We start from the raw sequence: 18495 nt of genomic DNA on the forward strand, positions 1-18495 counted from the left end.
TATAATTGCAGAACAGGTGAAACCTGCACTCAAGAAAACAGCTAAGATTTTTTATTTTCAATTTCTCTTCTTTGCCATCATTAGCTAACAACTTTGCAGGCGTCATGCACTGGAATGATGTGAAGTGGCACAACAACCAGCATATGTTAAGTCTCATCAGTCTGATAAGGTAATTTTTATTAACTTTGCATACATGATGCACATTCAGGATAGATATCTGAAACGCGCATATATCAGATTTGCATCACTTGCAAAACTAATTTAATCAGACAGACAACAGAGGCAAATATCAAAATATAGTCACTTTTAGCTGTAGTATGATTGTAATTTTAAAAGACTTACTCTTGTTCAGATAACAGATTTTTTATGTTTAACAACAGTGTCCAAGAAACATTAAACTCAGGAAATGATAAATTTGGGAACATTACATATGCTGTATCCATCTATCCACCTCCTTAACCCTATGTATCCAAGGCAGGGATACAAGCCTAACTTTGTTCAGGTTCAATGTATTCACTTATCAATTAACAAATGTGGTGAGTAAGTAACAATAAACATCCTCTCTCTCACTGTAGTCCAACAGTATAGTAGAGATTTTCCACAAAGCAAAACAAAATAAAGCCAAAGCAGCATTCAAAACAAGTCAGAGATATAATTATAGAGGTGGAACAGATCTGTGGAAGGACTAAAATACCATCTCCAAAGCACTGAACATACCTGAGAGTATTCCACATTTCATGTGGAAGTAAAAAAATATTAAACTAGAACCACATCACCTAGGTCAGGTTACCCTTTTAAGCTTTGTCAATCAAAGTAATGTCACTTGTCACAGAGCCTATCCTGAAGCTAGTTGTCACTCTGACTGGATACAGAAGTTGTTGACTGCAACAAGACATTTGCGACTCTGCATTCTTTACGACACTCCACAAAAACGATTTTTATGGGAGAGAAGCAAGGAATGAAAAAGAAAAAAAAAAAAAATGAAAGTATATTATATGTGAGGTGTAGCAGAAAAGTAATGAGACTGGCAACACTGCGCTGTTGTCCTTGATAGAGCACGTGTATCAGTACCCTCCCATAGCTCAGTACGAGTTTCAACTCCTTCCGTTAACTACGTGATTTTTGTGACTGCTATTAGCAAAGTTGTGTTTTTGGTTGTGCGTCACGCAAAATGGAACAGGGGAATTTGGAGCAACGTTGTGCCATTAAATTTTGTGTTAAGCTTGGAGAATCGGCAAGTGTGACTTTGAAAAGTTAAAACAGGCCTATGGGGAACATTCTTTATCCCGAGTTCAAGTTTTTCACTGGCACAAATCATTTTTGGAAGGCAGAAAACACGTTGAAGATGAACACCGTTCAGGGAGGCCTTTAACTTCGAAAACCAATGAAAACATTGAACGTGTGAACACTCTTGTGAGATCAGACCGTCGTTTAACATTAAGAATGTTGAGTGAACAATAAATTTGAACAGATTTACAGTTCATCAAATTTTGACTGAACATTTGCAAATGCGAAAGGTCTGTGCCAAAATGGTGCCGAAAAACCTCACAATTGAGCAGAAGGACAATCGAAAAAACAAGTGTCTTGATCTTGTTGACAGAATCGCTAATGAGCAAGATTTCTTTAGTCGTGTGATCACAGGTGATGAATCATGGATTTTTGAATACGATCCTGAGACCAAGAGGCAAAGTCAGGAGTGGCACACTGCAAACTCTCCTCGACCAAAGAAAGCTCGAATGAGCAAATCGAAGATCGCTGATTTGTTTTTTTGACTAAAGGGGAATCGTCCACAAAGAATTTGTTCCTCCAGGACAAACTATCAACCAAGTTTTTTATAAAGACATCCTTGAAAGGCTCAGAAAAAAGGGTCATTCGCGCGAGACCAGACATTGCAAACAAATGGAAGCTCCATCATGACAATGCCCCTTGTCACACTGCCCTCTCCATAACAGAATTTTTGACCTCAAAAGGCATTCCTGTGGTTCCCCAGCCCCTTTATTCACCTGACCTCAGTCCGTGTGACTTTTTTCTTTTTCCTAAACTGAAAAATGTCCTCAAAGGACGTCATTTCGGGACTTTAGAAAACATCCAAAAGAGTGTAACGGACATGCTGAAGACCATACCGGTTAAAGACTTCTAGCGCTGCTACCAACAGTGGGAACAACGTCTCCATCAGTGTGTAGCTGCCCAAGGGAACTACTTTGAAGGGGATAACATTGATGTTTGAAAAAAATAAAAACGGTAAATAAAAAAATAAGTCTCATTACTTTTCTGCCACACCTCGTGTGTGTGTGTATATATGTATATATATATATACACACACACACACACACACACACACACACACACACACACACACACACACAGTATATATACTAGAAACGTTGCCTGTCAAAGACAGATAATTGAATAATTTAAAAATATTAGCTATCACTTGCCCTATGTGTACTTTTAGCACTTCTCCTCTGTATTTGCATATGTACGAACCTCTCTTCATCGATGCTCCCTCTCTCAAATTCGTTCCTGTAATGCATGCTTCTCAAACTCTGTCATTACTTTTTTTGGATGACTGCATTAAAACAGGCTGGTCCAGTTTACACCCAAAACCCACTTTGGTTCTCCTGTTCCTTGCTTACCACCTCCACCATCCACAATATAAAATTTATAGAACAGTTAGGAACAAACATGGATGAAAAATATACACGGTTATTATTTTTTTAGTTATTTGTTTTTTCAACGGTCCTTGCACATACTGTTATGCAAGCAAGTATACCACCTGCACTTTAGAACACGTAATTTACCCAACTCTACACATGTTTGGGCCCAGCCAGTACTCGGATGGGAGATCATCTAGGTAAAGCTTGAGCTGCTGCTGATGAGGTGTTGGTGATGTCTTCAGGGGACAATTACCCTGTAGTCTGTGTATGGATTTAAAGCCCTAGTGTAGTGAAGCAGATACTATGTCATAAAAACTGCTGTCATTCTACAAATTAAACATAAAAGCAAAGTCCTGTCTCTCTGTTGTCATAGATTACATAGAATACAAGATTTCTGGCCATTCCTTGAAAATAGCTGGGTATCTCCCAACAGCCTTGCTAAATTGACAACCATGGCCTAGTCATTCTGGACCCTAATCATCCACGGTCTCTTATGGGGTAACTATTTCTCGCACTCCATTACAGCCTAGTATCTAATGTGTGGCAAGTATAGTGATGCAAAAATGTCTGCAGTTGCAGACTGTGGCAGAAGTGGTTCCCCACTGGCTATGTAAAGCGTTTTAAGTAGGTAAGAAAAGCTCAATATAAATGTAATAAACTTTTATAATTGTGGTTAGTATTTAAAAAGAAACAGGCTTATAAAGGGTCATGTACATGTTATTGATAGATAAATACTTTATTAATCCCAAGGGGAAATTCACATAATCCAGCAGCAGTATACTGATACAAAAAACAATATTAAAGAGTAATAAAAATGCATGTAAAAACAGACAATAACTTTGAATAATGTTAGAATATACTCCCCTGGGTGGAACTGAAGAGTCACATAGTGTGGGGGAGGAACGATCTCCTCAGTCTGTCAGTGGAGTAAGACAGTGACAAAAGTCTGTCACTGAAGCTACTCCTCTGCCTGGAGATGACACTGTTAAGTGGATGCAGTGGATTCTCCATGATTGACAGGAGTTTGCTTAGTGCCCATCGCTCTGCTACAGATGTTAAACTGTCCAGCTTTATTCAAACAATAGGGTCTGACTTCTTAACAAGTTTGTTCAGGTGTGAGACGTCCTTCTTTATACTGCCTCCCCAGCACACAACCGCGTAGAAGAGGGCACTCGCCACAACCGTCTGGTAGAATATCTGCAGCATCCTACTGCAGATGTTAAAGGACGCCAACCTTCTAAGAAAGTATAGTCGGCTCTGACCTTTCTTACACAGAGCATCAGTATTGGCAGTCCAGTCCGATTTTTTCATCCAGCTGCACTCCCAGGTATTTATAGGTTTGTACCCTCTGCACACAGTCTCCTCTGATGATCACAGGGTCCATGAGGGGCCTGGGCCTCCTAAAATCCACCACCAGTTCCTTGGTCTTGCTGGTGTTCAGGTGTAAGTGGTTTGAGTCACACCATTTAAAGTTTTTGATTAGCTTCCTGTACTCTTCCTCCTGCCCACTCCTGATGCAGCCCACAATAGCAGTGTCAACAGCGAACTTTTGCATGTGGCAGGACTCCCAATCGTATTGGAAGTCTGATGTATATAGGCTGAACAGGACCGGAGAAAGTACAGTCCCCTGCGGTGCTCCTGTGTTGCTGAACACCATGTCAGACCTGCAGTTCTCGAGATGCACATACTGAGGTCTGTCTGTAAGATAGTCCACGATCCATGCCACAAGGTGCGAGTCTACTCCCATCTCAGTCAGCTTGTCCCTAAGGAGCAGAGGTTGCATGGTGTTGAAGGCGCTAGAGAAGTCCAAAAACATAATTCTTACAGCACCACTGCCTCTGTCCAAGTGGGAGAGGGATTGGTGTAGCATATAGATGATGGCATCCTCCGCTCCCACCTTCTCCTGGTATGTGAACTGCAGAGGGTCGAGAGCGTGGCAGACCTGTGGCCTCAGGTGGTGAAGCAGCAGCCGCTCCATGGTCTTCATCACATGTGACATCAGAGCAACAGGCCGGAAGTCATTCAGCTCACTAGGACGTGATACCTTTGGGACTGGGGTGATACAAGATGTTTTCCAAAGCCTCTGGACTATCCCCTGTTCCAGGCTGATGTTGAAGATGCGCTGTAGAGGACTCCCCAGTTTCAACACACAGGCCTTCAGCAGTCGTGGCGACTGGACCCACTGCTTTGCTGACACGAAGTCTCCTCAGCTCTCTGCTCACCTGTGCTGCTGTAATTGTGGGTGGGGATGTCTCACCTATGCTGGTATCAGCAGAAAGATGGTTGGAGGATGAAGTACTCCGAGGAGAGTGGGTTACGGTGGTCAAACCTGTTAAAGAAGTTGTTCATTTGGTTTGCTCTCTCCACATCTCTCTCGATGGTGGCACCCTGCTTCGAGCTGCAGCCAGTGATGATCTTCATCCCATCCCACACTTCCTTCATGCTGTTATTCTGCAATTTCTGCTCCAGCTTTCTCCTGTACTGCTCCTTCGCCGCCCTTAGCTGGACTCGGAGTTCCTTCTGCACACGCCTGAGCTCATGCTGATCGCTGTCTTTAAAAGCCCTTTTCTTCTGGTTCAAAAGGCCCTTGATGTCACTTGTAATCCATGGCTTGTTAGCATAGCAGCATACTGTTCTTGCTGAAACTACAATGTCCATACAGAAGTTGATATAATCAGCTGTGCAGTCAACAGCCTCTTCAATGTTCTCACTATGTGACCCCAGCCTCAGGGGACCACTTCCTGAATGATTGTGTGGTTGTAGGTAGCGCCTTCACTCTTAATTTGTAGTGAGGCTGAAGCAGAACCAGGTTATGATCTGCTTTCCCAAGCGCAGGCAGCAGGGTGGTGCTGTATGCGTCTTTAACGTTTGCATACAGTAGGTCGATAGTCCTATTTCCCTGGATGTTACACTCCACATACTGGGAATGTTTTGTCTAGCGTCACATGGTTAAAGTCTCCAACGATTAGCACAAGCACCTCAGGGTGCTGCGTTTGTAACTTAGCAACTGCGGAATGGATGATGTCACTCGCTATCTCCGCGTTCGCTTATCATTTTATTATATAACAAAGAAAATGTTTAAACAAGAAATCTTTATATGAATTATTATTGTATATTTGGTACAGTTGGACATAATAATGAACATGAATAACTTTATAACTATATAGATATACTGTATCTATGCGTGCAAAATAACATTTTAAAAACTGAACTCCAGTAATAACACAAATTACTAGTTGAAAGTTACTGTATATTACAGTAATCTCTCGCTATATCGCGCTTTGACTTTCGCGGTTTCGCTCTATCGCAAATTTTATATGAAAGCATAACTAAATATATAACGCGGATTTTTCGCTGCTTCGCGGGTTGTGCGGACAATGTGTCTTTTTACTTCCTGTACATGCTTCCTCAGTTGGTTTGCCCAGTTGATTTCATACAAGGGACGCTATTGGCGGATGACTGAGAAGCTAACCAATCAGAGCACGCAGTTAAGTTCTCCTGACTGAGAAGCTAACCAATCAGAGCACGCAGTTAAGTTCCTGCTTGCTGAATGCAGTGTTAACCAGGAAGTCTCGTCTCGCTCATTCAGCATCAACGTGTTTCGCTGTGTAAAGAGTTGTGCTCTTTTGTGTTTATCTTTGTGCATAGTCAAGCCCTTCATTATGGCTCCAAAACGATCTGCTACTGCTTCAGGGACCGTGCCCAAGCGCAAACGGAAGATGTTAATGATTGCCGAAAAGGTAAACGTTTTGGATTTGTTGAAGGCTACGATTCTTTTTATTTAAAAAGTAGGAAAGGAATATAAGATCTACAGCCACAGTGTCCTTTTAACCAGGGTGCAAAACGAGTTGTAAGTGGATGTAATAAGGCAGTAGTCTGGATGGAATCTGATTTAGGGATTTGGATTGAACACTGCCAGAAGAAGAACAACGGCAGTGCTACACAATCGCCTGAAGTGGCTCCTTTAAGGGCTGTAACGCTCTCCTTTGTTGTGCAGTAAAATAAAACTCATTGTTATCGGACAAGTCATCGTGTCATTGTTGGTGAGTAACCATAATTAATTTTCTACTTACAGTACTTAGTACATGTACGTACGTTTAGTGTCACTGTACACACACATTTACTGTATACTATTTTTGTTGCATTGTACGTATTTATTGCTGGTGGCATGTCTATCGTAATGGCTGTAACGTGATATCGGAGACAATCAATATCTTTAAAATAATATTTAGGTTTTACTGTATATAAACAGTGTGTTTATATACATAATTTCAATGAATCTTACCTAATATCTAAGAGAATACAAAGGGATTATGCTGTATAACTCTGCGAGAATATTTATAAACAGTGTGGGAGAGTTTATAAGGGCTTAAAATATATAAAAATAACCATAGAAACATATGGTTTCTACTTCGCGGATTTTCACCTATTGCGGGGGGGTCTGGAACGCAACCCCCGCGATCGAGGAGGGATTAGTGTATATAGACTACAATGGTTGCCTCTAAAGTTTTGCAACAGATTTTTTGGTACCATTTTATTTGCAGAATTGTCTGAACATATTAATAGGATAGCTTGATATATTTTTTATAGTCTTCATTCTTCTTTTACTGTCTCATCACAATATTTTAGCAAAAAAAGCATGTGTTTTGCACATTTTGGGAATACGATTAGATAACTGACATGATGATTATGTGACACAAGTAATGTAAGGTTTTTTTCCCCCCTATAAAAGCTTTTCACATTGTTTGCCATTATACAACATTGATCACTATTTGGCTTTAAACATGCCATGACATTTTTTCTGTTCATGCTGCACGAAAACATGATATTAAAAATTTTCTCAGTCTTCGCTACAAACTACATGGGACAAGCAACATTTTAAAATATTTTTGGGTTGAGTATTCCTTTAATAGGTTTTAATAAAAATATAGCATGTGGTTTTGAGTGGAAAAAATGTAAAAGTTACTAAAAAAAAAAAGTACATTATATTGTGATACTCACATCTTTGGATGGATTAGCTGGGTTTGAGAAAATTGCTTTCCAGTAGGACCAGACAAACATTACGAAGGAAAGATGAAAAATCACAAGGTAAACAACTGCAAGAAAGAAAAAATAAATACGATAGTAAAGAGTAAAAGTTACAATAAAGTGGCATCAATTCTGCTTTTTAAATTTTTAATCCACAACATGCTTGTACCTTTTGATAGTCATTGGATTTAGTCCAGAAATGAGAACTGATTAAACTCTAAAATTAAAGAGAGTGGTCTTGCCAATAATTTGTTTTGTATTATCAAAGATTTACTAGTATTTCATGCAGTACAAGGAAACAATGTATCATAATTTTAAATTACTTCAAATTCACATGTACAAAAAACAATCCTTTTAATAGAACACTGCCATTATTATAATTTTGTTGTATCTTAATTTCAATAAAACACTAAAATACAACCTGAATTAAAAAAAACAACTTACTTTTCTCCCCAATGTTCATTATTGTTACTAGAAAGAAGAAAAGACATAAAATATAAATTATACTGTAGTTATCCAGATTTCCTTACATCATATGAATTTATTCAGAAAAAAACGTATTTGCCTTTAAGCATTGTTAATTACAGTTTAAGGCTTTCTAAATTTTACACACAATATACAGATTTACTATAGGAACAGTGTAAGTATAAATGTGCCATTATTTTAAAATAAACTATATTTATAACCAATAATAAAATAAGGTGAGTTTTGAATATATGCCAAATTTAGAAAAAAACTAACAGAGGTTGAGTATCCCTAATCTGAAGTTCCCAAATCTGAAATCAAAAACTTTTTGAGCCAAGGCATGACACCACCTATTTTCCCTCTAATCTTTTTTTTTTACTGCTGCGTGGAAGAGAACGACATATGTACAGTTTCCAAACAGATTTATTCATTTAGAACTTGTGTTAGTATGGTTAGGGGTTGGGATAGGAGGTGGTGGGGGCTTTAGGCTGTCCTCCATTAAGCATCACCAAGCAAGGACACATGATTGATGACTGGGGTTTGGGTACCCAGTGAAGAAGCAAGGGCTACAAAGCACCATCACTCAATTGACCATTGGTTGGTTGTGGTGTTTAGGGTACACCAAGACATATGGCAGCTTTGACATACTGTGCAGGGGTTTTAGGTGTGAAAACAATAACACCTGCACAATGGAATGTCTCTGGTGAGGGTTAACAAAAGAAGCTTCATTCTCAATAAATGTTATTGCAATATGAGGGCATTAAATTGCTCCAATGTTGTTAGGAAAACCGGAAACTACTGCTGATTGCCTATAAGTTGGCAAAAACATGTTATGCATGTGCACTCATACCACACGAAAACTGGATGTAGCCTTTTGTCAGTCAGTTAATGGCTTACAGACATGACAGAGCTGAAACATTTCTACCCCGTCGGCAAGGTCCCGAGAAGTGACAACAGGTAGCCTATGTAAACTGGCAAAAAAACCACAAAAGTCCCAACTTGAAAAACAGGGTCCTGAAAATATCTTGTTTTTATGCAAATATTCCAAATTTGGAAATACTTCTGGTCCCTGGTATTTCAGATTAGCCAAACTCAACCTGTCTTTACAGTATAGTATAAAAAAAAAAAACCTGACACCCTTTAAACTTCAAGTGTTTGAGTCAACATGGCAGCTTCATGCTAGAGTCAAACAATGGGTTGTATACTCATGGATAGCCATCAGTTATGGTCAGAAAAATATGAGAATCAGTCCAAAAGTTTGAAAATGTGGGTCGGAAACAGCTACTACAGTAATATATCATATTGTTGTTTCTGTTAAGTATTTTTCCTTCTTCTCACTCATCATAACAATAAAATTGTAGTCAGTGCTGGAAATCATGTGCACCTTCTAAAACAACAGTGTATTCACACTACCAATCTTGTGTGACCAAATTCTCATGCTTTGCACTTACTTGACACAGATCAGATTTGATATTAATACCTAAAAAACAGTAATTCGATTATTGAAGTTTAGATACAGGCCTCTTATTTGTAGTACTAAACTCAATATCAATTTCAGCAATTCAGATCTATCAGGTTTATATAGTCAGATCAGATATTTGCTACATTACGTCATTTTTGTGCCATACTTAACATACAGAAAGAAGAAAGGAGTACTTGGAAAGACAACTGCAAAGATATTAACATGCTATTTGTCTAATTGTAAAAGGTCTTCAACCAATGGGATTCATCAAAGCTATTAGCAATACAGTCCTGACACTTTTAACTCATGTTGTGTATTAGAATGAAAATAAAGGAAATAATGACAAAAAATGCTGAGACATATACTATATACCCCACTATGAAACCCAATACATTTAGAAAATGACCTCCGTTTATAATAAATAGAAAAATGAAGGTTTAAAAAAAAAAAAAAAAAAGACAGGAACATTCTCAAAGCATTTATTCAAATGGGAGCTGTCACTTAAGCATACATATCACACAAGCAGTGACTCTAAAAGCTATCCTGTATTAGCTCCCTTCTCAGTATAATAAAACAGCTTTATTCCTGCACAAGAGAGGACAGAAAAAAAGCAAGCCCAGGTCAGTGGCTGGTTTACAATGTTCCCTGCATCAACCATGAGAGACATATGCGTTATGCAGTGAGCCTGTGAACTTGAAGTTGAACCGGAAGCGCATAACCACCCCTGACTCTTAACAGAGTTTCAGCACACAGCACGTTTGGGAAATTATCGAGTGCCCGTTGGAGGGGTTGCCGGGATCTCACAATATAAACAAAGTGGCTATGTCTACATTTTGGTAAGTAAAAACAACAGATACTGCATCAGATTGCATAACCAATTCTGATTTAGGCATTGAAACTAAGTTGTGTATAAACCGCATTAAAAAAAGAAATCTTCTTTACTCTGTCTTTTAATAGGAAAAATTGACATATTTGGCAGTGCGTTCTCATCATACAGCAAACTACTACTTAATTTCATTAAGGTAAAATAAACTACTGTGAAATATCAAATAACTGATAATTCACAATGAATGCTTGAGGATATTTTGGTGCTATTATTAATTGGAGAACAGCAAATATGGCAAAAAAAATGCTTGTTTACGTATAAAGGCTGCAAAATAGATAAACAGCTAACGAAGTACAGTTCAATATCTCAAACACTGATTTAAACTTAATTTTACTTAAACCTTAATTTCAAATATTTTCATATTACACTGTAACATTATGTCTGTCATCCAAATGCACCCTTTAAAAATGTATGTCTAATGACCACTGGAAAAAGCAAAATCATGTCACCAATGAAAAGCAATGAAGAATCTCACACTTAAAACCATCCAGTAGTGTCTTGTTTTTGCATCCTGAATCATACATGAGAGGAAAAAATGGTCTACCACCACAGAACAAGGAAAGGGAAGGATGGTAGATTATTAAAGGGCAGCATTTGCATGCATGCTTCATAAAACCTCAAAGACGAAGAAAGGATGGTGTAGTCCAAAGTATGGTGTAGTCCAAAGTATGCCAATTATTGTATTTTTCTGATAGTTTTAATCATTGCAAAATGTATAATCATTCTTAAAAATTTCTAAATGCAAGATAATTTGGCTATTAATAGCACGCTTAAAGGGACAGTGACAGATGCATGCTTAGTAGCTGGCAGAAAAGGCAAGTTGCTGCTTCATCATTCCAAACAAGTTTCAAGTATATTTGGCACATTTTATCACCCGGTCACTATAGCATTCTAAAACGTATGCATAGCATTCTTTGTCCCATACTTCCATAAGGAACTTCCATTTCACAATGGATTGTTTGTTAAAGTCAAATTCAAGTTGAGGAGCATGTTCTGGCACAGTGCGTTGCCACACCCACTACACAACGAATCAACTCGGGATCCCGGTTGGTAACCCCTCCAGCCAGACACGCAGTCCAGTCCCACCTTCTGGAAATGACCCTCAATCTGCCGCAGGACACTCGCAAGCCCAGAAACTCAGACTCCTCGTTCAGTCTCTTGAGTGCCCCAATCAGAGCCTCCATTGACTCCACGAATTGTTTGTTGATGTAGTTTAAATATTGAATAGTGAAACCAGAATATATTCAAATTTATAAAGTATTTTCAAAATAAATACAGAGAACCAGTGCAAATGGAGAGTCTCAAAAGAGCTAAAAAGGAAAAGTTAAAAAGTTTGTGGTCAAAATTTTAAATTTAACTAAAATCCTATCTTCAAAGGATGGTTAAGACCTGTTCCTGGTTGGACATACCGGTAAACCTGGAAGCAATGGATCTGAAAATGGATGGATATAGAAATAACCTTTAAATATCTTTGCCTTTTGTAGACACAGCCTGTCAATACATTCATAAAAAAGGGTATGCTTATCTGGTAGAAAACAAAAACTGCAACAATTAAAAAATAGTAAGATGTACAAAATATATCGTAGTATGTAATGTAACATGAAAATGAAAAATGAAATGAAATGTATTCACAGTTGCAATAACTACAAATGTATCAAAAATAAGCACACAATAGGCAAGGTTGCTGCTGAATTGAAACAGCAGTGTTGATTGTCTTTGTGGACCTAAAGCTGAATGAAAGATACATGCAACTGCACAGTTTAGCTGTATGTACAATTACTAACTAAGACAACATGTGTAATATAGAGTGGAAGTTTCATATAGCTAATCACTTAAAAGGTGAGATTAGTAAAGATTTTAAAAGGTAGACTACTACTTCGGGTCAGAATTTCACTTCAAACTGTACAATCTTATATAAAATCTTTAAAGCATAAGATAAAACTATTTGTGTGAAACGGCACATATCTCTGATGATATTACATTCACACTGTAACTTACCATGCAAAATTTTGCTTGGCCACAGTCGAATTCTGTGCTGCTATAACATTACTAAATGTGTGTGGCAGGAAATGGACCAACACACAACAATAAGCCATTATATAATGACAACAATTCAGTGTCCAAACAATTCTTTTTTAAATTTATACTATTTGCTTTCAACTCTGTAATTTACTGTAACTTCAAACTAAACAATGAAAAGTTCACACTTAAAAAACCCTAAAACCTCTAGATTGGTATATTTACCCCCATAAAAACAAAACAGAAACAAAAAAGATTTAGTACACATCTTATACGTAATATGTTTTAAGTCAACAAAACACAGCTTGACATTGCAGTTAGAACAGTAGTAGTGTGTTTGTGAATTTTTATTATATTTTTTTCTGTTGCTTTAGCATGAAAGAGTAGAATGTCAGTTCCTGATCGTCAGGAAAGATGTGCCCCAGACTATCACAGTGCAAGGCTTAATGACTTCCACATTTCCCCTGACACAAAAGGCATTTGCCTATATATATATATATATATATATATATATATATATATATATATTTACATATATACACATACATATACATACACACATACATACATACATACACACAAATACATATATATATACATACACACACACACACATATATAAACATATATATACATATACATACATATCTACATATATACACACACAGCTATTTCGTATCAGTGCAATACACTGCTTGTTAAAACGGATAACTCCCGCTCTTACGTGCAAGTCTGCGTGGATATTATGAACTATCATATTTGTTCAAGTTCTATTTAAATTTTAAATAGAAGGAATTTTTATTTAGTCGACAGAAATATCTTTGGTAGGAATGGTAAAAACAGACAGGAATATTATTCCTGAATAAATCAACTCAAACCTTAAACAACTTATAATATTTTGCTCTCCATAAAAATATATCCTGTCTAAATTATACAAGTTAGAAATAAAGTAAACATTAAAAGAACAAACATTCAAATTTCTTTACTCTTATGTAATTTTATATATAAAAATAAACTTAGATTTTAAATATCCCAAAAGATTTTGCTCTCCATAAAAATATATCCTGTCAAAATTATACAAATTCAAATATGAACATGCTGCATAACAAAACCTGGAAATATAAATAAAATGTGTTCCTTTCAGCAATAACAAATCAAATCATTCAGTTGTCTTTGCTCATATGTCATTTTAGAGCTGGACGCCTGGCATCTTTTTGGCACAAGTTCGTTTCTGTTTGGTGTGAGGTTCTGTGTTGTGGAGATTCTCAGGATGGATTGCAGGTGCTCATCAGTGAGGCGACTCCTGTGTGCTGTTTTGTTAGTCTTTATCACTGAGAAGAGCTTCTCACACAGATATGTGGTACCAAACATGCACAAGGTTCGAGCCGCATGTAGACGGACTTTTTTTGTTCTTCAAAGTCACCAAAGCGCCGTGCAAACTCAGTGCGCCAGTTTATCAGCAAAGTGCGATTTGGGAACACCGTAGTGACGACTTGGTTTAACATTACTTGGCAACAGGGAAAGTGGGGCAAGTGGTTGTGTCTCCCATAAAAGCAGCTTCACTTGAAATCACTTTGTGATTGTGCACGGTAAAACGTCCGCTGAAGTGTCAGATTCTTATTTAATTCTTCTGCTTTCTGTATCTTCTGCATTGCATTCAGGTCTTTCAGGTTACCCTGATGTTTTGTTTTATAGTGCCGCCTTAGATTAAATTCTGTAATTACAGCCACATTAGCTCCACAAATGAGACACACGGGTTCAGTAAACATATACTCAGCCTCCCATCGGTTTTAAAGGCTCTATTTTCAGAATCAACTTTTCTCTTCAGCATCGTGTGAGCTAGCTTCGCAATAACTTGCAGCATCATAAGGTAGACTTGATTAACGCGTAAGTGTTCGCAAGGCAGCTGAAGCGCTGCATTATGGGATCTGTAGTTTATTGTGTTACCAGCGCTTCATATACCCGGCTTTAATAACAATAATACAGTATATAAAATGATCTCGGGCGGATATAATTACGCCGGGCGGATGTGGCCCGCCCTTGAGTTTGACACATATGGACTAAATAGAACTTGAAAAGATATATTTTTTCAAATGTGATCGCAATTCAGATAGAGTTGACGCAAGACTACAGCCTGCATGCCTCAATAAGTCATCCTCCCTCGCCTTACTTTTTACCGCTCATCTAATGAATACACTGAGTATGGCTTTACCAAAACAATCATTGATGGCTAATAAAGTATCCATTATTCGAGTATGTAGATCGGGTTATATATATATATATACATATATATATATCCGCAGATCGCAGCGAGAAGTAGTGTGTTAAAAAGCTAGAAAAGAAAAGGGAACATTTTAAAAATAACGTAACATGACTGTCAATATACAGTATTTGTTTTGTGAGTGTTACTGAGTGTTGCTGTCATCAAGGATTTGATTATCATTATTTCTTTCAATCAGGTTCGTATTTGTAGGATGTGTTGTGTTCAAGTTACATTCCGTGTTTGTCAATCGCTGTAAAGATGACAGGTTTCATTCATCGATTCGTTTCTTACTGCATCAATAAACAGCTCGTCTTCTTCTTTATCTGAGACCTGACACACTGCATGCACGGGTTTTTTACACTGTCTTCCTTTAGCGGACATTGACTTTTTCCAACGTGTGCTTTGTTTCCGCAGTAGTTGGATTTATGAATATGCTTGTATGTATGAGACGCTTCATATTTTTGCTGCCTTTTCAATTGTGTAATTCGGTTTTGTTCAGCTCTTTGGAACTGTTGCCTTTTATCTGTGCACTGCGTCAGTTCACGTGAGCCACTCGGTGTACATGCATCGAAGGTTCCCAGCTGTGCTGGTGCCATCTCCTGCTATGTCCATGGCTGTATTTAATGTTACCTTAGTCCTGGCACTTAAAACTTTCTCTCGCAGTTTCGCTGAGTTTGTGTCAAACACCACCCTGACCATCTCATCTTCCTCTCCATAAGCACAGTCCTTCACCCGTGAATATTTACCCGTGGCAGTTTGCTATTGGATTGCCGCTGACGGACGGCCTTATATGGGCAGGCACTAAATTACAAACGCCAGCGCAGCCTGTCTATGAACTTAATTTAAAGTGTAGGTTTACATCGTGCTTTGTTTCCGAAGTATCAGAACTCATGAATATGGTTGTATATGTCACTCGCTCGCTTCTTATTGTTTCGCTGCCTTCTCACTTATATAATGCATGTTTTCTTCAGCGCTTTTTGAGGTCTTCCTGGTTTTCTATGTACTGCGTGATTACGGGAGGCGTGATGATGTCACACGAAACTCCGCCCCCACGGCGTTGAAGCTCATCTCCATTACAGTAAATGGAGAAAAACTGCTTCCAGTTATGACCATTACGCGTAGAATTTCGATATAAAACCTGTCCAACTTTTGTAAGGAAGCTGTAAGGAATGAACCTGCCAAATTTCAGCCTTCCACCCACACGGGAAGTTGGAGAATTAGTGATGAGTCAGTGAGTGAGTGAGTACTTTGCCTTTTATTAGTATAGATTCCAAGAAAAGATTCTTGGGGTTAATACCAGGAGGTTAACTACCCACATGATATTCATGAGTTGGGATAGGGAGATTAATAGGTTTTTGAAAATGATATAATAAAAATCTGCAACCTCTCACATTCAAAGTGTTTTCAATTCTAAGACCTTTATCTAACTATTATCTGATACAAGACTTCTGCAAATTGGTCATAGTAGTCCTAGCTCTGTTGTTTGGAAATAGTTTGGTTTTACCCAGGCTGATGGTGCAGTACAACACCTAAAGAAAAAAAGAAGCTGTTCTTAAACTACATAACCCACTACTGAGTCTTAATCGGGAATACTGTTGGTAGTACCGGTACTAGTGTCTGTATTACAAAAAATATATAAAAAGAACTAAACAAAGGCCAGAGATAAGTAATTGGACAGATTCCATGACTAATGGGTATGAGCTATGAGGAATGACCGAAAGATGTGAAACCTTTTAGATTAAGCAAACATAGAGGAGACATGATAGAAGTGTTCAAAATTATGAAGGGAATGAGTAGAGCAGACTAAGCTTGCTACTTTAAAATGAATTTATCAATAAGACTTTAGGAACACAGAGGAAGTTTGAAAGTAGTAACAGTACGATTTTACTTAAAAATCGAATATTAAAAGTTCAGTTAAATACTTTTTTATTTATAAGGTTTAAATTAATGGGAATTTAAAAAGTACTATGATTGAAAAGTACAACATTGAACCTGGCATTTCAAATATAGTGACGAGCTTGCACATGTGCTTATCATATTGCTCTAGTTTTTAAAAATTTGTTAAATCTTCAAAAAAAAATGTGGCAGCTGTCAAAATCTTTCCACCTTACTGGCACTAAAAATGCAAAAAAAAAAATCTAATGTAAATCTGAACTTCTATTAACTATTTACAACTGAGTGCTTAACAGAAATGTTATTCCACAAAAACCCATGAAAGCCAGGCTAGAAGAATGTGACAGGGAAATATCAGCAAATATAAACGTCTAGCACTTCATTTTGCTCCACATGCAAAATGCTGTTATCTTTTTTTCACATTTTTAATTGTATACACTGGTGGATTTTAGGAGGCCCAGGCCCCTCATGGACCCTGTGATCATCAGAGGTGACTGTGTGCAGAGGGTGCAGACCTTTAAATATCTGGGAGTGCAGCTGGATGACAAATTGGACTGGACTGCCAATACTGATGCTCTATGCAAGAAAGGTCAGAGCAGACTATACTTTTTGAGAAGGTTGGCATCCTTCAACATCTGCAGTAAGATGCTGCAGATGTTCTACCAGACGGTTGTGGCGAGTGCCCTTTTCTACGCGGTGGTGTGCTGGGGTGGCAGCATAAAGATGAAAGACGCCTCACGCCTGGACAAACTTGTTAAGAAGGCAGGCTCTATTGTAGGATTAAAGTTGGACAGTTTAACATCTGTGGCAGAGCGATGGGCACTAAGCAAACTCCTGTCAATCATGAATAATCCACTTAACAGTGTCATTTCCAGGCAGAGGAGTAGCTTTAGTGACAGACTTTTGTCACTGTCCAACTCCACTGACAGACAGATCGTTCCTCCCCCACACTATGCGACTCTTCAATTCCACCCGCGGGAGTAAATGCTAACATTAATTTTATTTTAATTTTTTTCATTTTTATTACTATTTAATTTAATATTGTTTCTTTGTATCAGTATACTGCTGCTGGATTATGTGATTTTACCCTTGGGATTAATAAAGTATCTATCTATCGAATTAAAAGAAGTATTAACCCAAATACTGAATCCTTGGAAAGAAAAACATGTCAAACAAATAACATCCTTTTTAACCAGCTTAACCTGAGCAGAATCACAGGGAAACTGGAGCCTATCATCTATCTATCTATCTTTACAAGTGTGGAACTCAAGGCAGGATCAACCCTGACAGTGCGCCAAACCATCCCAGGGTGAACACACACACATACATACATAAGGGGCCAATTTTGCATTGCCAGTCCATCTAACCTGCATAACTTTGGACTGTGGGAGGAAACCAGAAAAACACTGTTGCCATGCTTAAAGCAGACATTTTCATCAAATTCCAAAATTATCTTCTACCAGTATTAATTACAAACCAGCCCTTCAAATCGCGTATCTGTCACATTTTGATATTTTGCAGCTAAAAACTCAAAAAATCGGCCCCAACTAATCCGTGCGCTTTAGATTGTGTGTCACAATAATAAAACAGGAAGCTAACAAATGTGCACGTTGCACAATTATTTATTTTACAGAGATGTTTCAATAATCTTTCTCAACATCTTTCCAGTTTACATATACAAACAAACATCACCGTACCGTGATAAAAGGCTGAAAGAAAACTGTATCGCGTCGGAGGAGACCTAAATACACTTCATACAGCAAACTGTCAGTCAATCTGAAAGGATTAGGATAGTATCCGTGCCGAAAAGTACAGCTAGGTC

The 18495-nt window shown here is 37.9% G+C and overlaps 1 protein-coding gene across 4 annotated transcripts in view; it reads right to left on the minus strand.

Moving 5' to 3' along the window:
• The window catches only part of zdhhc20b (zinc finger DHHC-type palmitoyltransferase 20b), a 63771-nt gene that overhangs the window by 44602 nt on the left and 674 nt on the right, over positions 1–18495 (minus strand). For all 4 annotated transcript variants that reach the window (XR_005632705.1, XM_039745441.1, XM_039745439.1 and 1 more), the window contains exons 2-3: positions 8130–8156; positions 7659–7753 (exon numbers count right to left, since the gene is read on the minus strand). Coding sequence is in view for 3 of the 4 variants with exons in the window: in XM_039745441.1 (XP_039601375.1) it covers positions 7659–7753; positions 8130–8156 (122 nt within the window). In the remaining variant the exon portion in view is untranslated. The remainder of the gene's footprint in view (positions 1–7658; positions 7754–8129; positions 8157–18495) is intronic.

This window comes from Polypterus senegalus, chromosome 2 (assembly GCF_016835505.1).
Source record: "Polypterus senegalus isolate Bchr_013 chromosome 2, ASM1683550v1, whole genome shotgun sequence".
Classification (NCBI taxonomy): Eukaryota; Metazoa; Chordata; class Cladistia; order Polypteriformes; family Polypteridae; genus Polypterus; species Polypterus senegalus.